Source organism: Tympanuchus pallidicinctus, unplaced genomic scaffold, assembly GCF_026119805.1.
Source record: "Tympanuchus pallidicinctus isolate F22 unplaced genomic scaffold, pur_lepc_1.0 scaffold8, whole genome shotgun sequence".
NCBI classification, from domain to species: domain Eukaryota; kingdom Metazoa; phylum Chordata; class Aves; order Galliformes; family Phasianidae; genus Tympanuchus; species Tympanuchus pallidicinctus.
In genome coordinates, this window is record NW_026294802.1 from 47,523,018 (window position 1) to 47,542,692 (window position 19,675).

General features: G+C 50.6%; 1 protein-coding gene across 2 annotated transcripts in view; it reads left to right on the top strand.

The window, feature by feature from the left end:
* The window catches only part of PNPLA7 (patatin like phospholipase domain containing 7), a 116,542-nt gene extending 113,921 nt beyond the window's left edge, over positions 1-2,621 (top strand). For both annotated transcript variants that reach the window (XM_052667634.1, XM_052667635.1), the window contains exons 35-36: positions 962-1,065; positions 1,898-2,621. In XM_052667634.1, coding sequence (XP_052523594.1) covers positions 962-1,065; positions 1,898-1,978 — 185 coding nt within the window. In that variant the 3' untranslated portion in view covers positions 1,979-2,621. The remainder of the gene's footprint in view (positions 1-961; positions 1,066-1,897) is intronic.
* Positions 2,622-19,675: the final 17,054 nt, after the last annotated feature.

The following is a 19,675-nucleotide window of genomic DNA, read 5'->3' on the forward strand; positions in this document are numbered from 1 at the left end:
CATTTTAATGCATTAAATTGCCTTCTGAATAACTGAGTGCCTCAACAACTCAGTTGTGAACTGTGCAAATGGAAGGTTTTCCTTTGCAACGTGTTTCATTTGGCTTCAGCATGGAAGCTGTTCCACAACCACAGCACGGCATAGGAGGGGAATGAGTTGAAAAGGGGAAAGCAGCAGCAAAGGCCAACAAGGACGCGTGAAAAGTGGCAGCATTTTTGGGGACAGGGCCGCATCATCTTGTTTTTAACTCAGGCACAGGAGCTGCTGCTCAGGTCTGAATAGCAGCAGTGCTGCTTAAGGTCAGGTGAAGGCACTGGTCAGCTTTTTGAGCTTCCCTCGATGATGTTCATCTGCTGGATCACCAGAGAGAGAGGCAATTGTGCCCTGCGGGAAGGAGGGAGTGTAAATGTCACTGTTCCCTGTGGAGCAGAGGCTGTGAGATCTGTAATTATCATCTCTGTGGTGGTAAGGGGTTGGCAACACGAAGAGCTGGTCCTGTGCTTGCAAGTCTGTGTTGCCAGTGAGTCGGTGACAGCATGTCCAGGAGAAGCAGGGCTTGTAGCTCTGAGGTGTGTCTTTGGAGGCATTCTACAGGTGTGGAGTGAGCGGGGAGAGATAGCAAGTCCCCCATGGGAAGCACTCACCAGGAAGTGGGAGCATCTCCCATTGACTGTGCTTGGTCCCATCAGCCAGTGCCCACCGAACTGGCAGAGGCAGTTTGGATCTCACTGCTCCTGCTCCAGGCTGTTTAGATTCTGGAGGGCTGCAGGCCAGCAGCTCATGCACAGGACAGTGCTGTGGTCAGGCTGGAGAGCTGACGGATGTTCGAGCAGTCGAGCTCACGGAGCTGCTCAGAACTGGCTCTGCTGCTCAGAGGCAGCTATCCTTCATTCCTCTTGCAGTTTCTCTGCCTCTCTGAATGCTGCTTAAACCCGTGTTTTTTTCTCTCCTCTCTCTTTAGATGAGTCAGACTACCAGACTGAGTACGAGGAAGAAGTTCTGGACAACCAGAAGGATGATTATATTCATTTCATACGGAACCAGGCTGAAGACGAAACTGACTCGGTACGAAGTGCCCTGGAAATGGGCTGTTGCTGCATCTTTGTTGGCATGAGCTAGAAGAGTCAGGATGACTGGGCATGCTGCTTTCTCCAACTTGGAGGAGGGGAGGCAAAGAGGGCATCTGCTGTCTTCTGCTACCTGTAGCTGAGTGCTACTGAGAAGGTGTCCAAGATGCTCAGGAAAAAGAGGTGGCAGACAGGGCTTGCAGTCAGGGAAGTCTTGACTCAATACAAGGACACTGCACAGTAAGCTCACCTGTGTATTGCAAGGGGTGTGCAGATGAGTGTGAGATGCTGAAAACTCCATCCTTGCAGATACCCTCCCGAAAAGCAAATAAGGCTCTGAACGACCTGATCTGCATTAAAGTTAGTGCTGTATGAGTAGGAAATCATACTGTATCTTCCAGAGGTGCCTTACACCTCAGTTATTGATGGTGTGCGAGCTCAGGTCCACCCTGGGGAAAACCTGTCGTGCAGCCTCACTTCTCGTGGTGCTGTCTGCAGCCCGAGCAGCAGAGCTCCCTCACAGAGGTGTCTCCTTACTCCAGGTTGAGCAGCTGGCAGGCTTGAAAGCTGAAGCTGCCTGTTGTGTTGGAGCGAGAGCTTTCCAGTGGGAGCGTGTGAATGGTTTGGGCAGCTGCCAGTCTGAGGATGTGAGAGGGCTGAGGTGTTGTGAAGAGGGAGCTGGAGTGATGGTGTGAAGGGTTTTGTTTGCTGGGCTGATCTCTGGTGGGTAATGGTTGGTGGACAAAAAAGAGACAGAGGAACAGAGGGCAGATTTTAACCAGCTCAAAGATGATGCTGAAAAATGAGACTGTGCCTTTTTGCTCCTTCAGGATGAAGATGTGCAGATAAGAAAGCGCAAGAATCTCTCAAATGCAGACTGCCAGGCAAGCAGCACGGGAGAGCCAGCCTAGCACCGAGTGCAACAGCTGCATCTTGTTTGTATTTACATACATTAAAAAAAGAAAACATCTAGATGAGATTAAGCAAGCTTTCGCCTTTCTCCAGGCAGGGTGTGTGGCATCCAGCTGCCAGCACAAAGCACCAGCTCTGGGCTGTGCTGGCACAATGGCTGGTCCTTCATCACTCTGGGACTGGCAGAGTGGGGACATGCTGGGGACGTGCAGTCCGTGCTGCCTTTGGCTGCTGCGTGTTTTAGTTACTGGTTTTACTGCGAGGCCCAAAGGATCATTGAACGTCGTCCTCCCGTGTCCCTTGATGAAAGGCTCCATGCAGCTGCATTGGAGAGAGGAGGGGATTTGCAGAGCATCACTGCTTACTTTTCACATGAATCAGGTAACTGTAATTAACTCCTCAGTGAGTTGCAGTCAGGTACCTGGGAGCAGTGCTCTGACTGGAGCCACTCTGAATGTATTTAACTTCCAATCTCAAGCCAAGAAATCAATTAACGTGAACACTAGCTATGAAGCGTGTATCCTTAAGCCATCAACAGAACATTTACAGACAAATCGTAGTGCTCACTTTTGCCAGGCAACTCTGGAGTCCCTGCTTGGCTGTATTTGCCCTGGCAAATAAAGTTATTCTGCTGGATTTAAATGCCTGTGTGGTTGTTGGCAGGTTTCTCTCTGTGGGACCCAATGCCAGTCAGGTTATGTTAAGAGTTGGTATTCTGACTTCTGGTTTTGAGCACAGAAAGCTGCCAGACTGTGAGGAAGCTCAGCATCCCCACTCCCTCCATTGTGCTGGTGAATGTGCAGCCCTCATTCGGGACAGCAGCTCCTCTGTCACAAAAAATGACAGCAGGTTGTTTCCTGCTATTGAAAGGAATGAGTTTTTTCAAATAAGACTCTAAATGGCTTTTGAGGTGGAGGTGGAGTTGGGGATAATTCTGGTTGAGATCGGTGGTGCTCATATCTGTTAGAGGAAAGGCTCCTCTGATGGTGGCAGCCTGGGACGGATGGGAAGCACATGGGGGTCTGCACCTTGCAGCTGTTACAGAAGGGGCGTTTGCTTTGTAACTGCACAGCACTTCTGAGCAGTGGAAGAGGAGCATGTCCTGCTCAGCTGAGCTTTGCTCTTCTGAAGAGGGGATGCAAAAGAGATGCGAGTCCCTCCAACATCTGCACTGATAGGTGGCTGCAGTACAGGAACTTCTCTGGGAACCGACGAATAGGGCAGGAGTGCAGACTCATCCTCCGAGGTGCTCTGAACCTCTCCTGGTCTTCAGCCTTCCTTGAAAAGCAGAAGTGCCTTTAGCAGAGGGTGGATCTCTGGAGCCTTCCAGCCTCTGGGCAGTGGGCAGATGCAGTTTGTCAGACACCTGTGCTGCACTTCCCATGGCAGGGATGGTTCTGCTCGTTCCTCTTGCCCCAGCTGCCAAGCAACCTGGAACAGAATGTTGTTTTCCAGACAGACAGCTGCTCTGTCAGCCCGAGCGCAGCACTTCTTGCATGGCTCTGCTGTCCCTTTGTGTTTGGCCAAATTTTGAGCCCTACCTCCACGCCTCCCGGCAGCTGGTTCTGCTCCCAGAGCCTGCGTGTGCACCGATGGCATCATCAGCATGGGGAGAAGGAGCTGCAAGGAACAGAACGCAGGGTTCCTGGGTGTGCTAATTAGAGGCACTGTATTTACCTCGTGCCCCATTCATGGGGAGATAGCACTTAGTTCAGATGTAGTTGTTCAGAAGACAGCGTATAAACCTTTCATGTGAGGCTAAATGTCTGTTCTAAATAATTTATCACAGCTTTTTTTCCTAGATGTGTTCTCTATAGCTGAGCCCTGGACACTGAAGCAGTCCCTCCTTCTGTGCAGAGGATTGTAGAACAATTTCTGTACAATTTTAAAAGCAGGGTTGTTTTCCTGGCTTGCTTTCCTGCCGGCTGTGTTCTGCTCCTCGGTTGGGCAGTAGAGGCTGCATCAGTGATTCAGCCTCATGCCTCTCATTGGCTCCCCATCCCGTACTGTACTTAACCCCCAAATCTTCCCGCAGGAAAGAATTGCACCCAAGGGCATCCTAATGCTCTGTGTGCTCACGTGTGTTTCCATAAGGGTTTGTTTGGATGTTTCAAATAGCTCCTGCCCACCCCAGCACCCAGCCCTGCCCAGGGCTCCAGCTCTGGCCGTGGTCTTTGTAGCGCTGACAGCTCAGCCACCAGCAGTGCCCAGCGAGGGGATGCTGCAGCCAGGCTCTGTGGCACTGCTGTCCCCATTGGCAGTGCAGTAAGGAATGCCTTTAATTGCTTTGTTACACAGCAGGGTAAACACAGCTGTTTGCTGAAGGGTTTGGAAAGAGGAACTGTTGTTGCTGTTGTCCAGTGACACCTGGGAGACCTCTTCCAAAATTACTGGTAGGCACTGCCTGGGCAGGAGCAGGGCTTTGGCCTCACGCTGTGTGTGCTGTTTGGGATGTTTGTGCTGCAGCTCCCTGGCACGAGCTGTGACCCCATAATGAGCTGCTCGTGCTTTACTGTGAGGAGCAGAGGTGCATGGGGCTGTGTGCCCTGCAAAGCTCCTTCCTTGGCAGACATCATTTTCTCTCTGCATTATTCCGAAATTAATCTCATCTTATTTGCTTGTGCTCCCCTGACCTCCTCCAGTGTGTTGCTCTCCTCGTGTGCTGCCCGAGTGCTGTGTTTAAGCTGTCACAATGCGCGGGCCCTGCTGTGCTTTGGGGTTTAATTTACTGTTGCTGTGAGTAGGAACCAGTAATAAAATCAGCAAATAAAAAATATGACAAATGTTTTCCTCCTCTGCAGATGCTCCATGAGGCCAGACCAGCACCCACCATGCTGAGAGCCTGGGCAAAGCACAGCCTGGTGTGCCAGCTCTCTCAGTGGGAAAGCAGAGAGCTGGAGAGTGTGGAATTGGGGATTTTAAGGTGTCTGGTGAATGTGATGTTACGGTGTGGCTTCTGATGGTAGCAGAGGACAGATTCCCATCAGCAGCCACTGCCAGAGATTGCAATCTTCCTTTCCACAGGAACACTGTAACGCTGGCCACTCACCCACCCCATCATGGGGCATGGAGCGCTGCCAGGCCACCTCTCTGTCTGTGGTCAGGGCTTTGAGGGGAAAAAGTGATAATTAGCAATTACAATAAAAGCATTTGCGTGTATATAAAAGAAGAAAAGGAAAGCTAAACCAAAGCCTTACTAATATCTTGGTTTAAGTCTTGGTTTTAGAAGCGATGATACCGTAAATCTATTTAATTTCTGTCTCAGGATTGTTCTTGGGGATGTGCTGTGCCCTGCAGGAGCAGCCCTGGGCGCACAGCTGGGGCGTGAGCGTTCCTGAGAGCTGACACGTGCTGCTGTCACAGGTAATTGGCTCAGCCTCCATCACTGTCCTCTGCTGCAGCTGGAGCCAGCAGGGGCGGCTCTTAATTAAATCTCACACCGTCAGGGGGTGAAGGACAGGAACACAGAGCATCACGAAGCAGACAGGCCTCCAGCTCTGGAAGTGCCATCGGGGTTGTCAGCGAGGAGCGATGGTTCTCTCTGACGCAGCCTCAACAGAGAAATGTGCTGTGCTGAGCCTGAGCTCCCCAGGACGGTGCTGAGCTGAAGGCAGCACCCACCAGTGCTGCTGAGGAAGCTGCTGGAAATAGCTGGCTTTGGAAACCTTGTCCTTAGCTGTGCCATCTGCCCAGGGGTGGGCTCAGCAGCTCCAGCGGTCCAGGCTGTCCGTGCAGGGATGAGCACTGCCCCACAGTGTAGCGACTGAAGCGGTGTACAATCTAGGACCAAACAACATCCCTAAATGTGCATTAATTATAAATGTACCATAAATGCCAGTCCATTTCCTCAGAGAAGTCACGTTAGATGTGATGCACGGCCACAGAGGAGTGTGTCAAATGAGGCTGGTGCCCGGCTGAAGCAGCCCAACCTGCCTGTGTGTCCCCAGGCATGATGTGATGAGCTCTGTGCAGTGCTCGCAGTGGTGGGCAGTTGGGAGCTGCCCTAGGAGCTCTGCTTGCCCCCAGTGCCCACACCCCACTGTGCTTGGGGAGGAAGAGTGCGGTCAGCTGGCGCTTCTGCTTCATCTCAGGTGTGTGTACACCCACCTCCTTCCAGATGCAAAATTCAGTCTCCTCGTGGTGCCTCTGTGGATCATCTCTGCTCTTTGGGTGTGAATGCAGCAAGGCTGCATGGCTCTCCTGTGCTCAGATGTGAGGGGTATGTGTGCTGGCTTCCTTTTCCTCAGCCCCATCGTGGTGCTTCCATTTGTCACCTGGTGTGGATCTGTTCCTCTGGTGTCTGACACGGCAGGCCTGGATTGGGAGTTGAAATTGTTGGAAGAGGCTGAAGGGCAACTGCTCTCCTTGCTGCAGAGCTGGAGGACATCAGAGGGTCCCCAAACCACTGCCCCGTGGCTTGGCCATGGTGCTGTGTCTCCTGGTGGCTGTGAAACCCCTCCATTCTGCCCATTTCTCTGCTGAAAATAGAATGCTTTTAACAAAAATCTGAAAAGCCTTTAGAGCTTGGCTGGTAATGTGATGCACCCCTGGGATTTGGGGGTAATGAGGTGGGAGGGAGCTGTTGCAGAGGTTGTGTGAGCATCACAGAGCAGTGCTGGGATGTGGCTGTGGGGCTGCAGCACATGCTGGGTTAACATTTCAGTTCCCAAAAGCCTTGCAGAAGCTCTGGAGTTTGCACTTTTGGAGCCTTTCTCTGGTGAGAGCAATGCACCTTTCAGTGTTCTTCATGTGTCAGGAAAGCTTTTCTAAGTGCCAAAGAGCTGCCATTTTTTACTCTGCAGCCATTCCTCAGCACAAAATGTGTGGTAGGAAAGAACTTCTGCTCCTGACCGAGGATGTGGTCAGCTGTGGAGCTGAGTTGGGGGCTTGAAGGCAACCCACCTGGGGGAGCTGAGTCCAGGCTGTGCCACACTGCTGAGGAGCTGCTGATTGAGCACCGAAGGCAAGGTAAAATGCAGAGCCTCAGCACAAAGGCTGTCATGTTTCTGCAGAGCAGATCCCCCCTGGGGCCCTGCACGTGTCCTTTCTGCAGGCAGCCCAAGCCCCATAGGGACCCTCTTCCTCCTCTCCCCATTCTGCCCCATTCTGATGCACAGAGAGCTCCCAGGGGAGCCATTCGCAGGGCCACTGATGTTCTCCGCGCCGTGCTGCTGAGCAGAGGGGGACCTGGCAGGGTGGGAGCTGCACGAGTGCTTTGTGTTGCCAAACTAGGTCATGCCGTGAACTCGAGTGATGTGGCAGACGGAGCTAAAAATACAGGCAGAGCCGAGCGATTCCCCGGCAGCTGCGAAGGGCTGCGGCCCCATTGGGTCAGACTTTGACCTCGATCCCAGCCCCATCCAGGATGGTCTCCAGGGTCCTTGGGCTGCTGTGATGGGATGATTCAGGAGCAGGTAATGGAAAAGCTCACCTGGGGCTGCAGGGCCACACCAACCCCCCAGACACATCTCAGCTGGTGGTGTAAGTCCCTGCAAGGCAACTTGCAGTGGGCTGTTTGGAGAGCCCGTCCTGCAAGATCTGGGCATCTCATCTCCAGCTCTTCAGCTGTCCCAGAAACCAGCCCCATCTTCCTGTAATTATAAATGTGTGAGTTGTTAGTTACTGCAAAATAAGGTGGAGGAGAGAGGACAACACCATAACCCCAGTACGACGCAAAAAAAAAACCCCACCAAAGGAGATTTTGTTCCCTTAGGAGAGTGCATTTGTTGTAGTGTCACACAGGGAGCAGGGCATCAGGCAGGTGTAGGGTGCGCTGCTGGGATCAGCACGGCTGGGTTCTGCAGGGGAGAGCTGCTGGAAGGCTGTGGGCTGGAGGCCTCCACAGCCCCACAGCTTGCAGGGACCCACAGGGCAGCTCAAAGGCTTCTTCTATCCCTTCTTTGGCACTTTGGTTGTGCTCTCTGTGGCCAGCTCTCCTTGTGCTGCAGGAAAGCACAGGCAGGTCGGTGCTGCTTTTCTCATCCTCCGCCTCTACTCTCTGCACCTGGAGCCAGAGCCGTGTTGCTGGGGCACTGCAGATGAGATTCCTTCTGACTTGCCTTCCCCTGACGATGCCTGGATTTCTTTGCATTGTGTCTTTTTTGGATGAAACATTTCCCCCATCGCTGCTGGAAAGCTGGCCTACTTTAACTCTGCCAACTGAGATGGGTTTGTGCACGGAGAAGATCCCAGTTGCTCTGTACAACTTCTCTGTCACAATTATTCAGCGCCAGTCCTTCTGCTTCCAGCAGCTGTATAATGCATCAGCTGTGTTTTGTGCTCATTTCTCAATCAATGAAAACATTGATTAGTGTCAGGCTGGGACCAAATCCCACAGAATCCCTCTAAATCATCTCTGTGCGCTGATGACTCCTTGTTTGGAGATGGGTTTACAGCTCTCCATCCATTTAATGGGGGCTTTATTGAGATTGTATAGAGCTAAATTTGTAATTAGGGTGTCATATGATATCAAGTCAAGCACGCTGCCAAAAGCTAAGCAAATAATGGCAACATGGCAACCTTTATCTACAAACTTGCAATTTTCTCACAGGATGAAACAAGGCTCATTTGACAAGACATTTTCCATTAGACCCCACTGATAGGTATATTTTTAATCCTCAAATTCAATATTAATTGAATCCTGTGTCTCCATTTTTCTGTCTGAGCGCCGTGCCGGCGTTATGGCAGGCGGAGCATCCTGCTGAGCTTGGCATCTCCCCTCTCTTGCCATGAGAGCACAGCTCAGCTTGGCTCACTGCTGAAGGGCCTCAGGTGCAAATCACACACATCTGCTGATGGAGGAACTCCACAGATCCACCCTTCATGCTCCCCACTGTTCCCGGGTCAGGGAGTACCGCACCACTTCACATCTGACATTGTCAACCTTTCTAAAAGCAGAAGGGAACGGTGAGTGCCTTGTTGGCAGCAATGCACCTCCCAGTGTGGAAACACCACGGCTCCTCTGTGCAGGCATTTCTAATTTGGTCCAGGTGAACTGTGAGCAAGGCGGTGTCACATCAACATCAGCCCTGCCCCGAGCGTGAGGATGGGCTGCAGACGCCCAGGGGTTGTCTGACCAAACTGCTAATGCTCCTCCAGCAACACAGCCTGCAGTGTTCTCTTGTTCCTGATACCTTTAGAGAACAACTGCTCCCTGCTCGTGGCTTTGCCAGCCACGGATTTTCCTCTGTCCATTTACCTGCCTCTATCAATATCTGCCTCATAACTCACTTTGGTGATTGCTATGTATTGATTGGTCTTTATTACCTTATTCCTCTTTGTATATACTGTCTCTTTGCTCCCAGTTGCTGTTTTCAGGTTATCAACTTAGAGGATGGCTCTTCAGCCAAAATTATATTTTCTCGGCTGTGCAGTATTAGCTTTTGTGATGTATTGCAAGTTCCTCTGGAAGAACTGCTAATTTTCCCACTCTAACAGTTGTTGATTTTTTTCCCCTTCAGTTTTCCTCATGACTTTGAAAACCTTTGTGAAATCTGACTACTGGTTTCACAGGTGGTGAAATGGTGCTAAGCTGTGCCCTCTGTGGCAGCCATGCGTCCCCCCGGCAGCCTGATGCCTCGCTTTGCTGTCTGCAGTATCACACACCTTTTGTTTTGTCTGAGTTTCCCCACTGCTGCTCATGCTGACCTTCCTTCAGCCTTTGACAGAACTGCTGCTGTGGCTCTCCCCAGCTCTTTACTTCTCCTGGAAGAGCCATTTCTTCTTTCAGCCTCTGCTCATAGGCTGCACGTCTGCACCATGCTCCTGGTGTCTCTTTGTGCCCAGCTGGCCCAAATCCCCACCCTGGCCGGAACTGGGTCAGATCCTCCATCCCACGTGGCACCAGCCCTGTGCTGGCTGCACACCATGGCACGCTGCTGCACCATTTCTCACCCGATGACATTCACCTTTTCCACATGAGCGCGCTGCCGTTGGCTCCAGTTCTGCTGAAGATTTGCACACAGGTCTTGAGGAGCAGTGACAGATTCAGCTGCTGCCTGTCCCGAGCCCCGGCCAAATCCCACTCAGCCCATCTGATTTCACTGTAGCAACTGCTCCTATTCCTCCCCACAGGGCAGCTCGGACCCTTCCACTGTGCACACACCATATCCACTCTTTTCCTGTGCTCTGGGCTATTACATTTGCAGATGTGGAATTTGTTATCCTTGCCAACAGGATCTTAACCTACGGCTCTTCAGTGGCTGCATCTTTACGTGATGCCTCAGCAGCAATGGATGGTGCCTATTTTGATACATCCTCGCTGCGGTCAGGAGCTGCTGACAGCCCTGAATGTGTGTGCAGCTCCCCGTGATGCCCAGAGCTGCTTCTTGTCATTAGTGTGGGCTCAGGTATGCACTTCAGGCCACAAAGGAGCTATGGAAAGCCCTGTAAATACAAACACACAATATGGCAAAGCCCCGCTCTCTTTTCCTCACCTCCCTTTCAGCTTCTCACTCCTTCTGCCATAACCATCACAAATAGTTTCCTTCCGCCCACCAGGAGGGAAAGGCTAAATGCATCCCTTATCATCCTCCAGCTGAGCTCTCTGAGTCATCTTCCCTGCGCATTTCTGCCTTCTCTCCTTGCTCTTTGGCCTCGCTCTCTGCAGGATCAGCTCATGGCTGCCACTTCCTTGCAGAGCCCCACGCCAGGCAGAAGTGCATCAGAGCAAGATGGGCTCTGCCGTGTCCTGGGCTGTGCAGAGTGTGAGTGCGGCATTTCCAGATCTGCCTGAATCCTAACAGTAATAGAAAAAGTCCAAAACAGCAGATTTCATTCCTGTGTGCAGCACTTTAAATTACAGCAACGTTGGGCATGGTGCAGGGAATGGATTTGAGCTTTCAGTGGTTGGCTGTTTACAGAGACAGCTCACACCAACTCTCCTCTAACAACAACATTTTTCCTTCCGTCTTAAATACAACACAACCACTTTGGACTTCAACATTTCTCCCGCGGGGCTCCAACAATGTCAGAACAAAGTCGTGTTGTTATTTTGCCAAACAGTGAAGTACTGGGATGCGGATGGGGCAAAAACTGAGTAATCACTGAATCGTTGAGCAATCAGTGACAGCTCCTGGAGCTGCTTGGGAATCCGAACCGTGAGAGACCTCCATTGCTTTGGGCCAAGTCCTGCACCTCCGTGACTGCTGAAGGAACGGCCCCTGCCAGTGCTGAAGAATCCTGGAAGAAAAACATGTCTCTGGTAGGTACAAAATCAGCTTCTTTTCACTGGAAGGTGCTGCAGCATGGGAACACATCACTTCCTTTGCAGAGCTGTAGGAGCACTCCTTTCACAGAATCACAGACTGGCTTTGTTTGGAGGGGACCTTAAAGAACACCCAGCTCCAACCCCTCCCGTGGGCAACGTTGCCAACCGCCAGGTCAGGCTGCCCAGGATCCCATTCAGCCTGACCATGAATGCCTCCAGGGATGGGCACCCACTGTGTTCCAGTACCTCGCAGCCTTTTGAATAGAAAATTTTCCCTTAACATCTAGCCAAAATCTTTTACTTTAAAGATACTCCCTTTGTCCTGTCGCTATCAGGCCGCATAAGAAGTCAGTCCCCCTCCTTCTTGTAAGCTCTCTTCAGGTACTGGAAGGCCACAATGAGGTTCCACCAGAGCCTTATCTTCTTCAAGCTAAACAAGCCCTCAACCTTTCTTCATAGGAGAGGTGCTCCAGCCCTTTGATCATCTTTGTGGCCTTCCTCTGGAGCCGTTCCATCAGCTCCATGTCTTTCTTGTACTGGGGGCCCCAGACCTGGGTGCAGCACTCCAGCTGGGGCCTCACAAGAGCAGAGTAGAGGGGGACAGTCTGCCCTGTTGGCCTCCCTTCTTCTGAAGCTGCTCAGGGTACTGTTGGCCTTCCAGGCTGCAAGTGTACATTGCTTTTGAAATTAACCCACCCAAACCATGGACACAGACTGCAGCAGTCTCCTGTGCTGCTTTGGGACTTTGTTTTGGGTCTTTAGAAGCTTCTCCTACTTGTATTGATTGAGAGTATCTGCACAGCTGCTCAGTATTGTTCAGTGCCAACACCAGCATGAAATCCTCTGGTGGTAGCATTAGCACTAACAGTAGATGCTTGCTGTCAGTGACACAGGAGGGTACGATGGGGCTCAAACTCCCTTGGGCTCATTGAGGGTCAGGCAGCACAGACCTGCTGTGTGCTCCAATCTGACACAGCATGGGCTGGAAGCTGCCATGATGTGCTCAGGCTGCCTGCAAGCACTGCTGCCAACCCAGCTCTCTCCTCCATGTGCTCAGGCAAATTGTCTGAAAACTGACTAAGGAGCAAGCAGGAGTTTTCTGCTGGTATAAAATGGAGAGTGAGTGTGCACAGACAGTAATATAGGACAGAGCAGTGGGAAACACTCTGCTTGTGTTCAAGGTGGAACACAAGCTGTGTGAAACAGCTTGTGTTCAAGGTGGAATTTGGGAAAGGGCAGAGGGTTTAGAAGATGGAACTGTTTATATGATGGGTTGGACTTGTTCTTGTTCAACCATGAATGCCTGAACCTTATTAGAATTTATTAGGCCTGGGACCCTCATCACAAGAAAGATGCAGAGCTCTTAGATGGGTCCAGAGGAGGCCACTAAGATGATCAGAGGGCTGGAGCTCCTCTCCTATGAGGAAAGGTTGAGGGAAGTGGGCCTGTTGAGCTTGGAGAAGAGGAGGCTGCAGGGAGACCTCATGGTGGCCTTCCAGTGCTTGAAGGGAGCGTATGAACAGGAGGGGGAACGGCTGTGTGTGAGGGTGGATGGTGATGGGACAAGGGGGGTGGTTTTAAAGTGAGACAGGGGAGGTTGAGGTTGGATCTGAGGAGGAAGTTTTTCATCAGAGGGTGGTGAGGCACTGGAACAGGCTGCCCAAGGAGGCTGTGGATGCCCCATCCCTGCAGGCATTCAAGGCCAGGCTGGATGTGGCTCTGGGCAGCCTGGGCTGCTGGTTGGTGACCTGCACACAGCAGGGGTTGGAGCTGGATGAGCGCTGTGCTCCTTTGCAACCCAGGCCATTCTATGATGCTGTGATAGGAATAGGTGTACGTGTATATTAACAAGGCTGTGCACAGGAGTCTTCCTGGCTCCAGTTAACCTGGCACCGGACAGTTTGTATTTCGAAAATTATTTTAGCCTCCTGGGCCATGTTTTAAAGCAGGTTTGCTCACTGCTACACACTGCAAAAAGCTCTCAATCCAGACTGGGCTTCTCAGTCTATTGCAATACAAACCTAATAAATAACAGGCAAGACAGAGTGATGAGACCTTTGTGTGGTTTGCATATGAGCTTTTGGTACTGGGTTGTTGTAATGCCTGTGAGATCTGGATGGAGACATCAAGATTTCAGCCAGCAGAGTAATAGCTAATTGAGTGTATTTCAATCATAAGATCCACAGAAGGAAAGCAAACCCCACAGAGTAGAAGGAAATTGCATCTTAGAGTAATTTGAATGTGGGTAGATAATTAGGCCTATTTTTCATGGGAACATTTGCTGGGCAAGATAATGAAAAGGCCGGCAACATAATTTTCTTTAAGTAGTGTGATGCCTGCCGCTAGGGACAGGCCGTGCCAGGGCTGGTGCTGCAGTGCAGTGGGAGCCTGGGAAGGCACTGCCTGCCCAGAGGGGCTGCTTCATGGCAGTGCAAGCTGAAACCATCCTCCTCACATCCAGTGTCAGCTCACAGAAAGCTGGTAAGACTCTGGCAAAGGCTCTTGGACAAGAAGGCAAAATAAATCCCACAGCTTCGTCAGCTTCGTCTCGCTCAGAATGTCAGCCACAGCAACGTCTGCTCTCGTGAAGCCAGACAGACCCAGGCCAATTTAGTGCTAATATGGGAATCTCCCAGTGGGAAACCAGGTTTAGAAGAGTTCTTGCTCTGAGTCATCATCTGACCCCCTCTGGAAGGGCCAGCAAGGGCTGACAAAGCAGCTCTGTAGCGGCTCTGTGGCTGGGGTTCAAGTGAGATGCAGCCTGGCTGTCCATGCCCATGAAATCCCCTGTGCCAGAAGATGATGCTGGTGCTGGGATTTTCCCTGAGCATTGGCTGCATTTGCTGCACCCATCCCAAAGGGGCGCAAGAGCCCTTATATTCCTTCCTCCCTCCCCAGTTTATAGCTATGTGTGGATAGCAAAGCTCCACAGCCTGCTTTGGTGTTGTTTTTTTCCATCTGTGGGATAGAAAGGTTCTGCTTGTCCATGTCTCCACGCCCAGCTGAGTACAAATTCCCCATTCCAAATCTCCTCTTTGGAACAGAGCTGCTTCTGTCTTGGCCTTGCCTACAGACCTTGCTGCCTTGTGCAGGAACAGGCAGGTAATACAAAATAATGTTTGGCTTCTTTATAATGCTGGCAAAATGAGAAGACTTGGGCAAATGCAAAGAATTACAAGGGTGGAGGAGAAGGTTCCCTCTCTGTGACCTGTAGCCTGGGTGAGTGAACAATGTCTAACATGGTCTGACTCCCCCTCCTGCCAACACTGAGCTCTGTCTTAGTGTGTCTGAGCTGGTACCTGTCACATAACAGAAGGAAAGACTGAGAGGTGTATCCAGCCCTGATAATTACTGATCAGATTTTTAACTAAAAATAGCTGGGTAAGAGTTGGCCTTAAGACGGGTCTGAGTGTTCTGTATCCTAGCTGGTTCAGAACTGTTCATAATGATCAGAACTATCTTTGGGACTGTATTTGAACAAGCTCTTATTTTCTGATGCCAAGTGCATGGCTGTTCAGGAACAGATCTGTCCAAGCGAATCTGCTCAAAGCAAAACCATAATTCTTGGCTGGCTCCAACTTGATAACTATTGATATTGCTTCTGTGATGTATTGCTTAATTTTAATTATTCCAGTTTGGGGAGAGTTATTTACATACAGTGCCTCGTTAGAGAGGTTTCTAATCGATGGATTCAACAGGAACGTCTCGAAGTGACCAAATTAACCAAGTGGGAAGGCAGCTAGGTGGTAGGTTAGCGACCTCCTGGTACCTGGGAGAGCTTGAGCATCCCACCGCAGTTGGATACAAGAACTGTTGTCCTCCAGCTCTTTCCATGCACTGCTATACAGATAAACCCAGACAGCTCCTCCAGCTTCCCCCCCACCTTGGTTTTATCACCATCTCTCAGGGCTGTTCTGACTCGGCAGAAGAGCTGAATTGGGATGTTGTGACATCAAGCCAATGCTTTGCCCTTCCATTGTTACCACATTCGAGCCAGTTGTTTCGTGCAGAATGACAGCAACAGAGGGCGGGGGGCTAAAAACATCCCTGCCTGAGGCAGTGCTCACAGCACTGCTGGTCTGAGCACAGCAACCGCCTGGGAGCACCCCTCTGCTGGTTTGTGTAGCAGTGTACAGCCCTGGGAAATGTCCCTAGGGTGGGGGTCCCACATCTCCCCTGGCACTGCTACCCTGCTATTCTGCCCTTGTACAACTGCCAAAATACAGTCACCACACACGGCCAATCAAATATCATGCTTTGTCCTGGTTTTATGCTTACCATACTGCAGTTTTCTTCCCTGGGTTTGCACTAAACCCAAAGCCGGTGATCAGCCTGTGATGCACAAGTGCAGCTTGGGTGTGGATGAGATGCAGGTGAACCTGGGAGAAAAAGACATTTCTCAGGATAAGGATCAGTGCAGAGCCCAGTGCTGTTTTTCTCCTGTCCGCCTATCTTTGTAACTATCTAGACTGGATGTCCTGAGCCATTTTATTACTTAGTTTTTCACTATCATGTGGTCCTTGTATAAATCCTTACAGCATCTCATGTATTATGACTCTGAATATCTCAGCATCATCAGCAAGTTGCCATTCCTTTTTTTCACTTCATTTTCAAGATTATTTACAAACGCACTGAAGAGTGCAGACTGAAACTCCTCTAAAGAATGGCAGTAGATTTGAGGTGTTCCTTTATAGAAGGAAAACCACCTTTTTTCACTTTTTTTTTCTCCAATATTTCAGATGTATCCAAAGGCACACCAATATTCTTTCACTTTGTTCAAGAGTTACCTCACAGCCTGTAATAACCCCAAACCCTTCCTATTTGTTACCTTGCAGCTCTCAGACGTGGAGGCTGCCATGCACAGTGGTTACATGCTAAATTATGTAATTAAATTATGTCACCTGAGTTCCTCATCCTGAGCACTTCAGTGAGTGCCACTTCAGCCTGGTGAATTTGTACTCTTTGGTTTGGCTATTTTTTCCTCAACTTCCTCAGCAGGCAGCTTGAATGTAAGTCAAATCCCGTGTCCTTATACAGAACTTTGGCACAGCACTTCTCAGAGCTTGTCCTCACTGACTAAGGTTGCAAAACATCCACTTTGTTCTTTTTTTTGTTCCCACCTTGCCTCCTGCGAGAGCTCTTGTTGCACCATGGCCAACTTCTGACTCGCCAGCAGGGTTTCTGTGCTCCATGTGTTTGAGGAGTATTTATTGTTATTTGGTTTTGCTTTTTGTCAGTGGTTTATGTAACTGTTTTTTGCTTGCCTTATTTCCATTTTATGTTATTTTGTTTTTAATTTAAATGGTCAGGACACTCATTCTTTTGCTCATTTAGACAAAAATTACTTTTCTAAGCATTAGAAGACTGCAACCTTAATATCTGAAGGTCATCGGCCCTTCTCATCTTAGACCTAACAAGGCATAGGATTCAGGATCTCATATTAGACTAATACATGTTTTTTGGTTTGCAAGGATTCAGTGATACCAGGCTTTTCAAGCATGACACATTTATATAGATAAAAAATCATCAGTGGCTAGGATGAATTTTGCCTGTATCAGGTTCGGAATGTTTCATTTTCACCAGTGGAAGGAGGAGAGCATTTCTCTGACAAGCTATGATTGTTTTTGAAGCAGTTTAGGGGTGTGCTCCCCTAGCATGGAGCAAGCTCAGCAGGGAGCCCCACCAGAGGAGGGTTGGGGTACGGGCACAGGGACTGTGATGCTCCCTGCCTCCTCGGCCTGTTTGCCTACATGCATCTGGAAGGCCTGTTGCCATGGAGAAGTGATGGGGAACTGTCTGCCTGGCTCGCCTGACTCTTTTCCTAGCACGAAGTAAAGGCATTTCGCCAGCTTTAATGAGCTGTAGGCGCTTGGCACAATGGCTGCATCCCCATCTTTGTCACACTGGGCTGCCTGAACCCCCAGATACCAGGAGAAACCCGAAAGCAGAGAGGAAACCCAAAGTGCAGATGGGGGGAGGGAGCAGAGCGCAAGATGGAAACTGCAGGGAGATGGGCCAGTGCCTGCAGGGGCCAGGGAGTGATGGAGCAGGGCCCTCCGCAGGGGTGCACAGGCACTGGGTATGAATTGCAACAAGAGAAATTGTGATCAGTCAAGAAGAAAGGCCTTCTCTGTGAGAGTGGCATAGCACTGAGATGGACACTGGAGATCTCCAAAATCCAAAGATCCAGCCAAGCTCTGAGCAGTGCCTTGAGGTGAGCCCTGCACTGAGGCTTGCTGAGTGATGGATGAGGGCATCTGAAAGAGCTCCCAGAGGAGCACAGGTGGGAGATATGGCCTGAAAGTGGGGTGAAGGTGGAGGCATCCTTCTTTTACATTTTGGAACTGACAGTACTGAGCACTGCTTCGCTCACTGTAACTAACTGCATGGTTCACATACACAGCAGTGGTTTTTTTAAGGAGTTCCCTAAAAACAAATGGATTCTCTCTTACTTTCTGTTGGAGAAACACTTTGGTGTACAAAAAATAAAAATAAAAAATTAGGGGGGGTGGCTTATGACTGTTAGATGTTTAATGGGGATCTCCTTCTGTGAGAAGAAATCCAGTACATTGATGCTGGGTCTTGTTTTGGATCCAAACCATATCACTGATGGGAACTTCAGGGTGTTCCCATGTAGATCTGGGGGGGATTATGTAGGGTTAGAGTAGAAAGGTCTGTTGATTTTCTTCTTTTTTTGAACAGCATTTTCTACCACAGGCAAAATATTTAAATATTATGGAATAAAGAGCATTTTTTCCTCCAGCTATTTGGTAAAAAGAAAAGTGGGGGTAAGCACAGTAAAAGGCTTGGGCTGTGGCAGGGCTAATAAGGCTGTGCACCTCCAGATGGCTGTTTGTGGCAGGGCTAATAAGGCTGGGCACTGAGTTACACAGGCAGCTCTACCATCCTCACTTCCTGCACACAGGACTGGGGCACACCTGCCCTAACTGCTCTCTGATATTAGCACATCGCAGCGAGATTATAGCATTTATCACCTCATCACTTAGTTTGTCACTGGGTAACAGCTGAGCCGTGCTCATCCTGCTCGGGCTGCAAACCCCATGGGACGAGTGATGTCAGTGTGGGCAGCCCTGACAAGTGAGCAGGGCACAGTGACCAGCTCTCCCGGTGGCAGTGATGGAGAGGCTGATGCCATTTAGCACCTCTCCTTCAGTCTAAACTAAAAAGCAGGGTGATATCTTCATTCTACACACAGGGAACTTTTTCTCTCACAGCTGGTATCCAAGCAGAGATGCATTTCTGCAGGTTTGCTATTCATGGTGCTTTGTGTGATAAAACCCAGGCAGCGAGATCCTTGTGTCCGTACACAGCGGAGCAGTTGGGTTTTCTGCTCTCTAAATGACTTGCTTTGCTTTCCAAGTTGTAGATTAATAGAACCAAATAATTGCAAGAACTCTTCAAGAAATTAAGATAAGTCTGCATTGATTCCCCTCGCTGCAAGAAAGACATGGAGGCCGTGGAGCGGGTTCAAAGAAGGGCGACAAAGCTGGTGAGGGGTCTGGAGCACAGGGCTGATGAGGAGCAGCTGAAGGAGCTGGGAATGTTCAGTGTGGAGAAGAGGAGCTCAGGGGAGACCTGACTGCTCTCTGTAACTGCCTGAAGGGAGGCTGTTGTGAGCTCAGGGTCGGCCTCTTCTCTCGTGTAACCGGTGATAGAACCAGAGGGAATGGCTTCAAGCTGCGCCAGGGCAGATTTAGGCTGGATGCTAGGAAATACCACTTTTCTGAAGGAGTGTTCAGGCACTGGAATGGGCAGCCCAGGGAGGTGGTGGAGTCAGCAACCCTGATGGGGCTCAAAGAAAGTTTGGATTTTGTGTTGAGGGATGTGGTTTAGTGAGCACTATTGGTGATAGGTGGATGGTTGGACTGCATGATCTTGAAGGTCTTTTCCAATCTCGGTGGTTCCGTGATTCTGTTTTCAGGATTTTCCATCTCTGCCATAAAAGCTCCCTGATGGGCAGAGAGCCAGCGACATACCTAGGTGAAGAAAAAGCAAGGCAGAACATCCTGAGTTGGAAAGGATCTATAAGGATCATGGAGTCCAACTCCTGGCTCCACCCAGGGCACCCAAAGGTCAGACCATACGTTGGAGAGCGTTGCCCAGCCGCTCCTTGAGCTCTGCCAGGGGCCACGAGCAGCCCTCAGGGGAGGCTGCCGCAGTGCCCGATCGCCTTCTCGGTGGATGACCTTTTCCTCAGCAGCTTCAGGTTCCACCGCTGTCACTAGAGAGCCCACCAGCGCCCGCCCGCCCTCGGAGCGCTTTGCAACCGAGCAGCGTTAAACCCGACGGCGCGCACCGCCTCACCTCAGCGCAGCTCCGCGCCCCTTCGGGCCGCCCGCCATGATGTCAGGAGGCGGGGGCGGAGGAGGGAGCCGGCGGCCAAATATAGCGGCGCTTCCTGGGCGGCCGGCCGCGCCCCGGCCCTCCCTCCTGCCGCAGTCAATGAGCAGGCAGCGGCCGCGGCGGA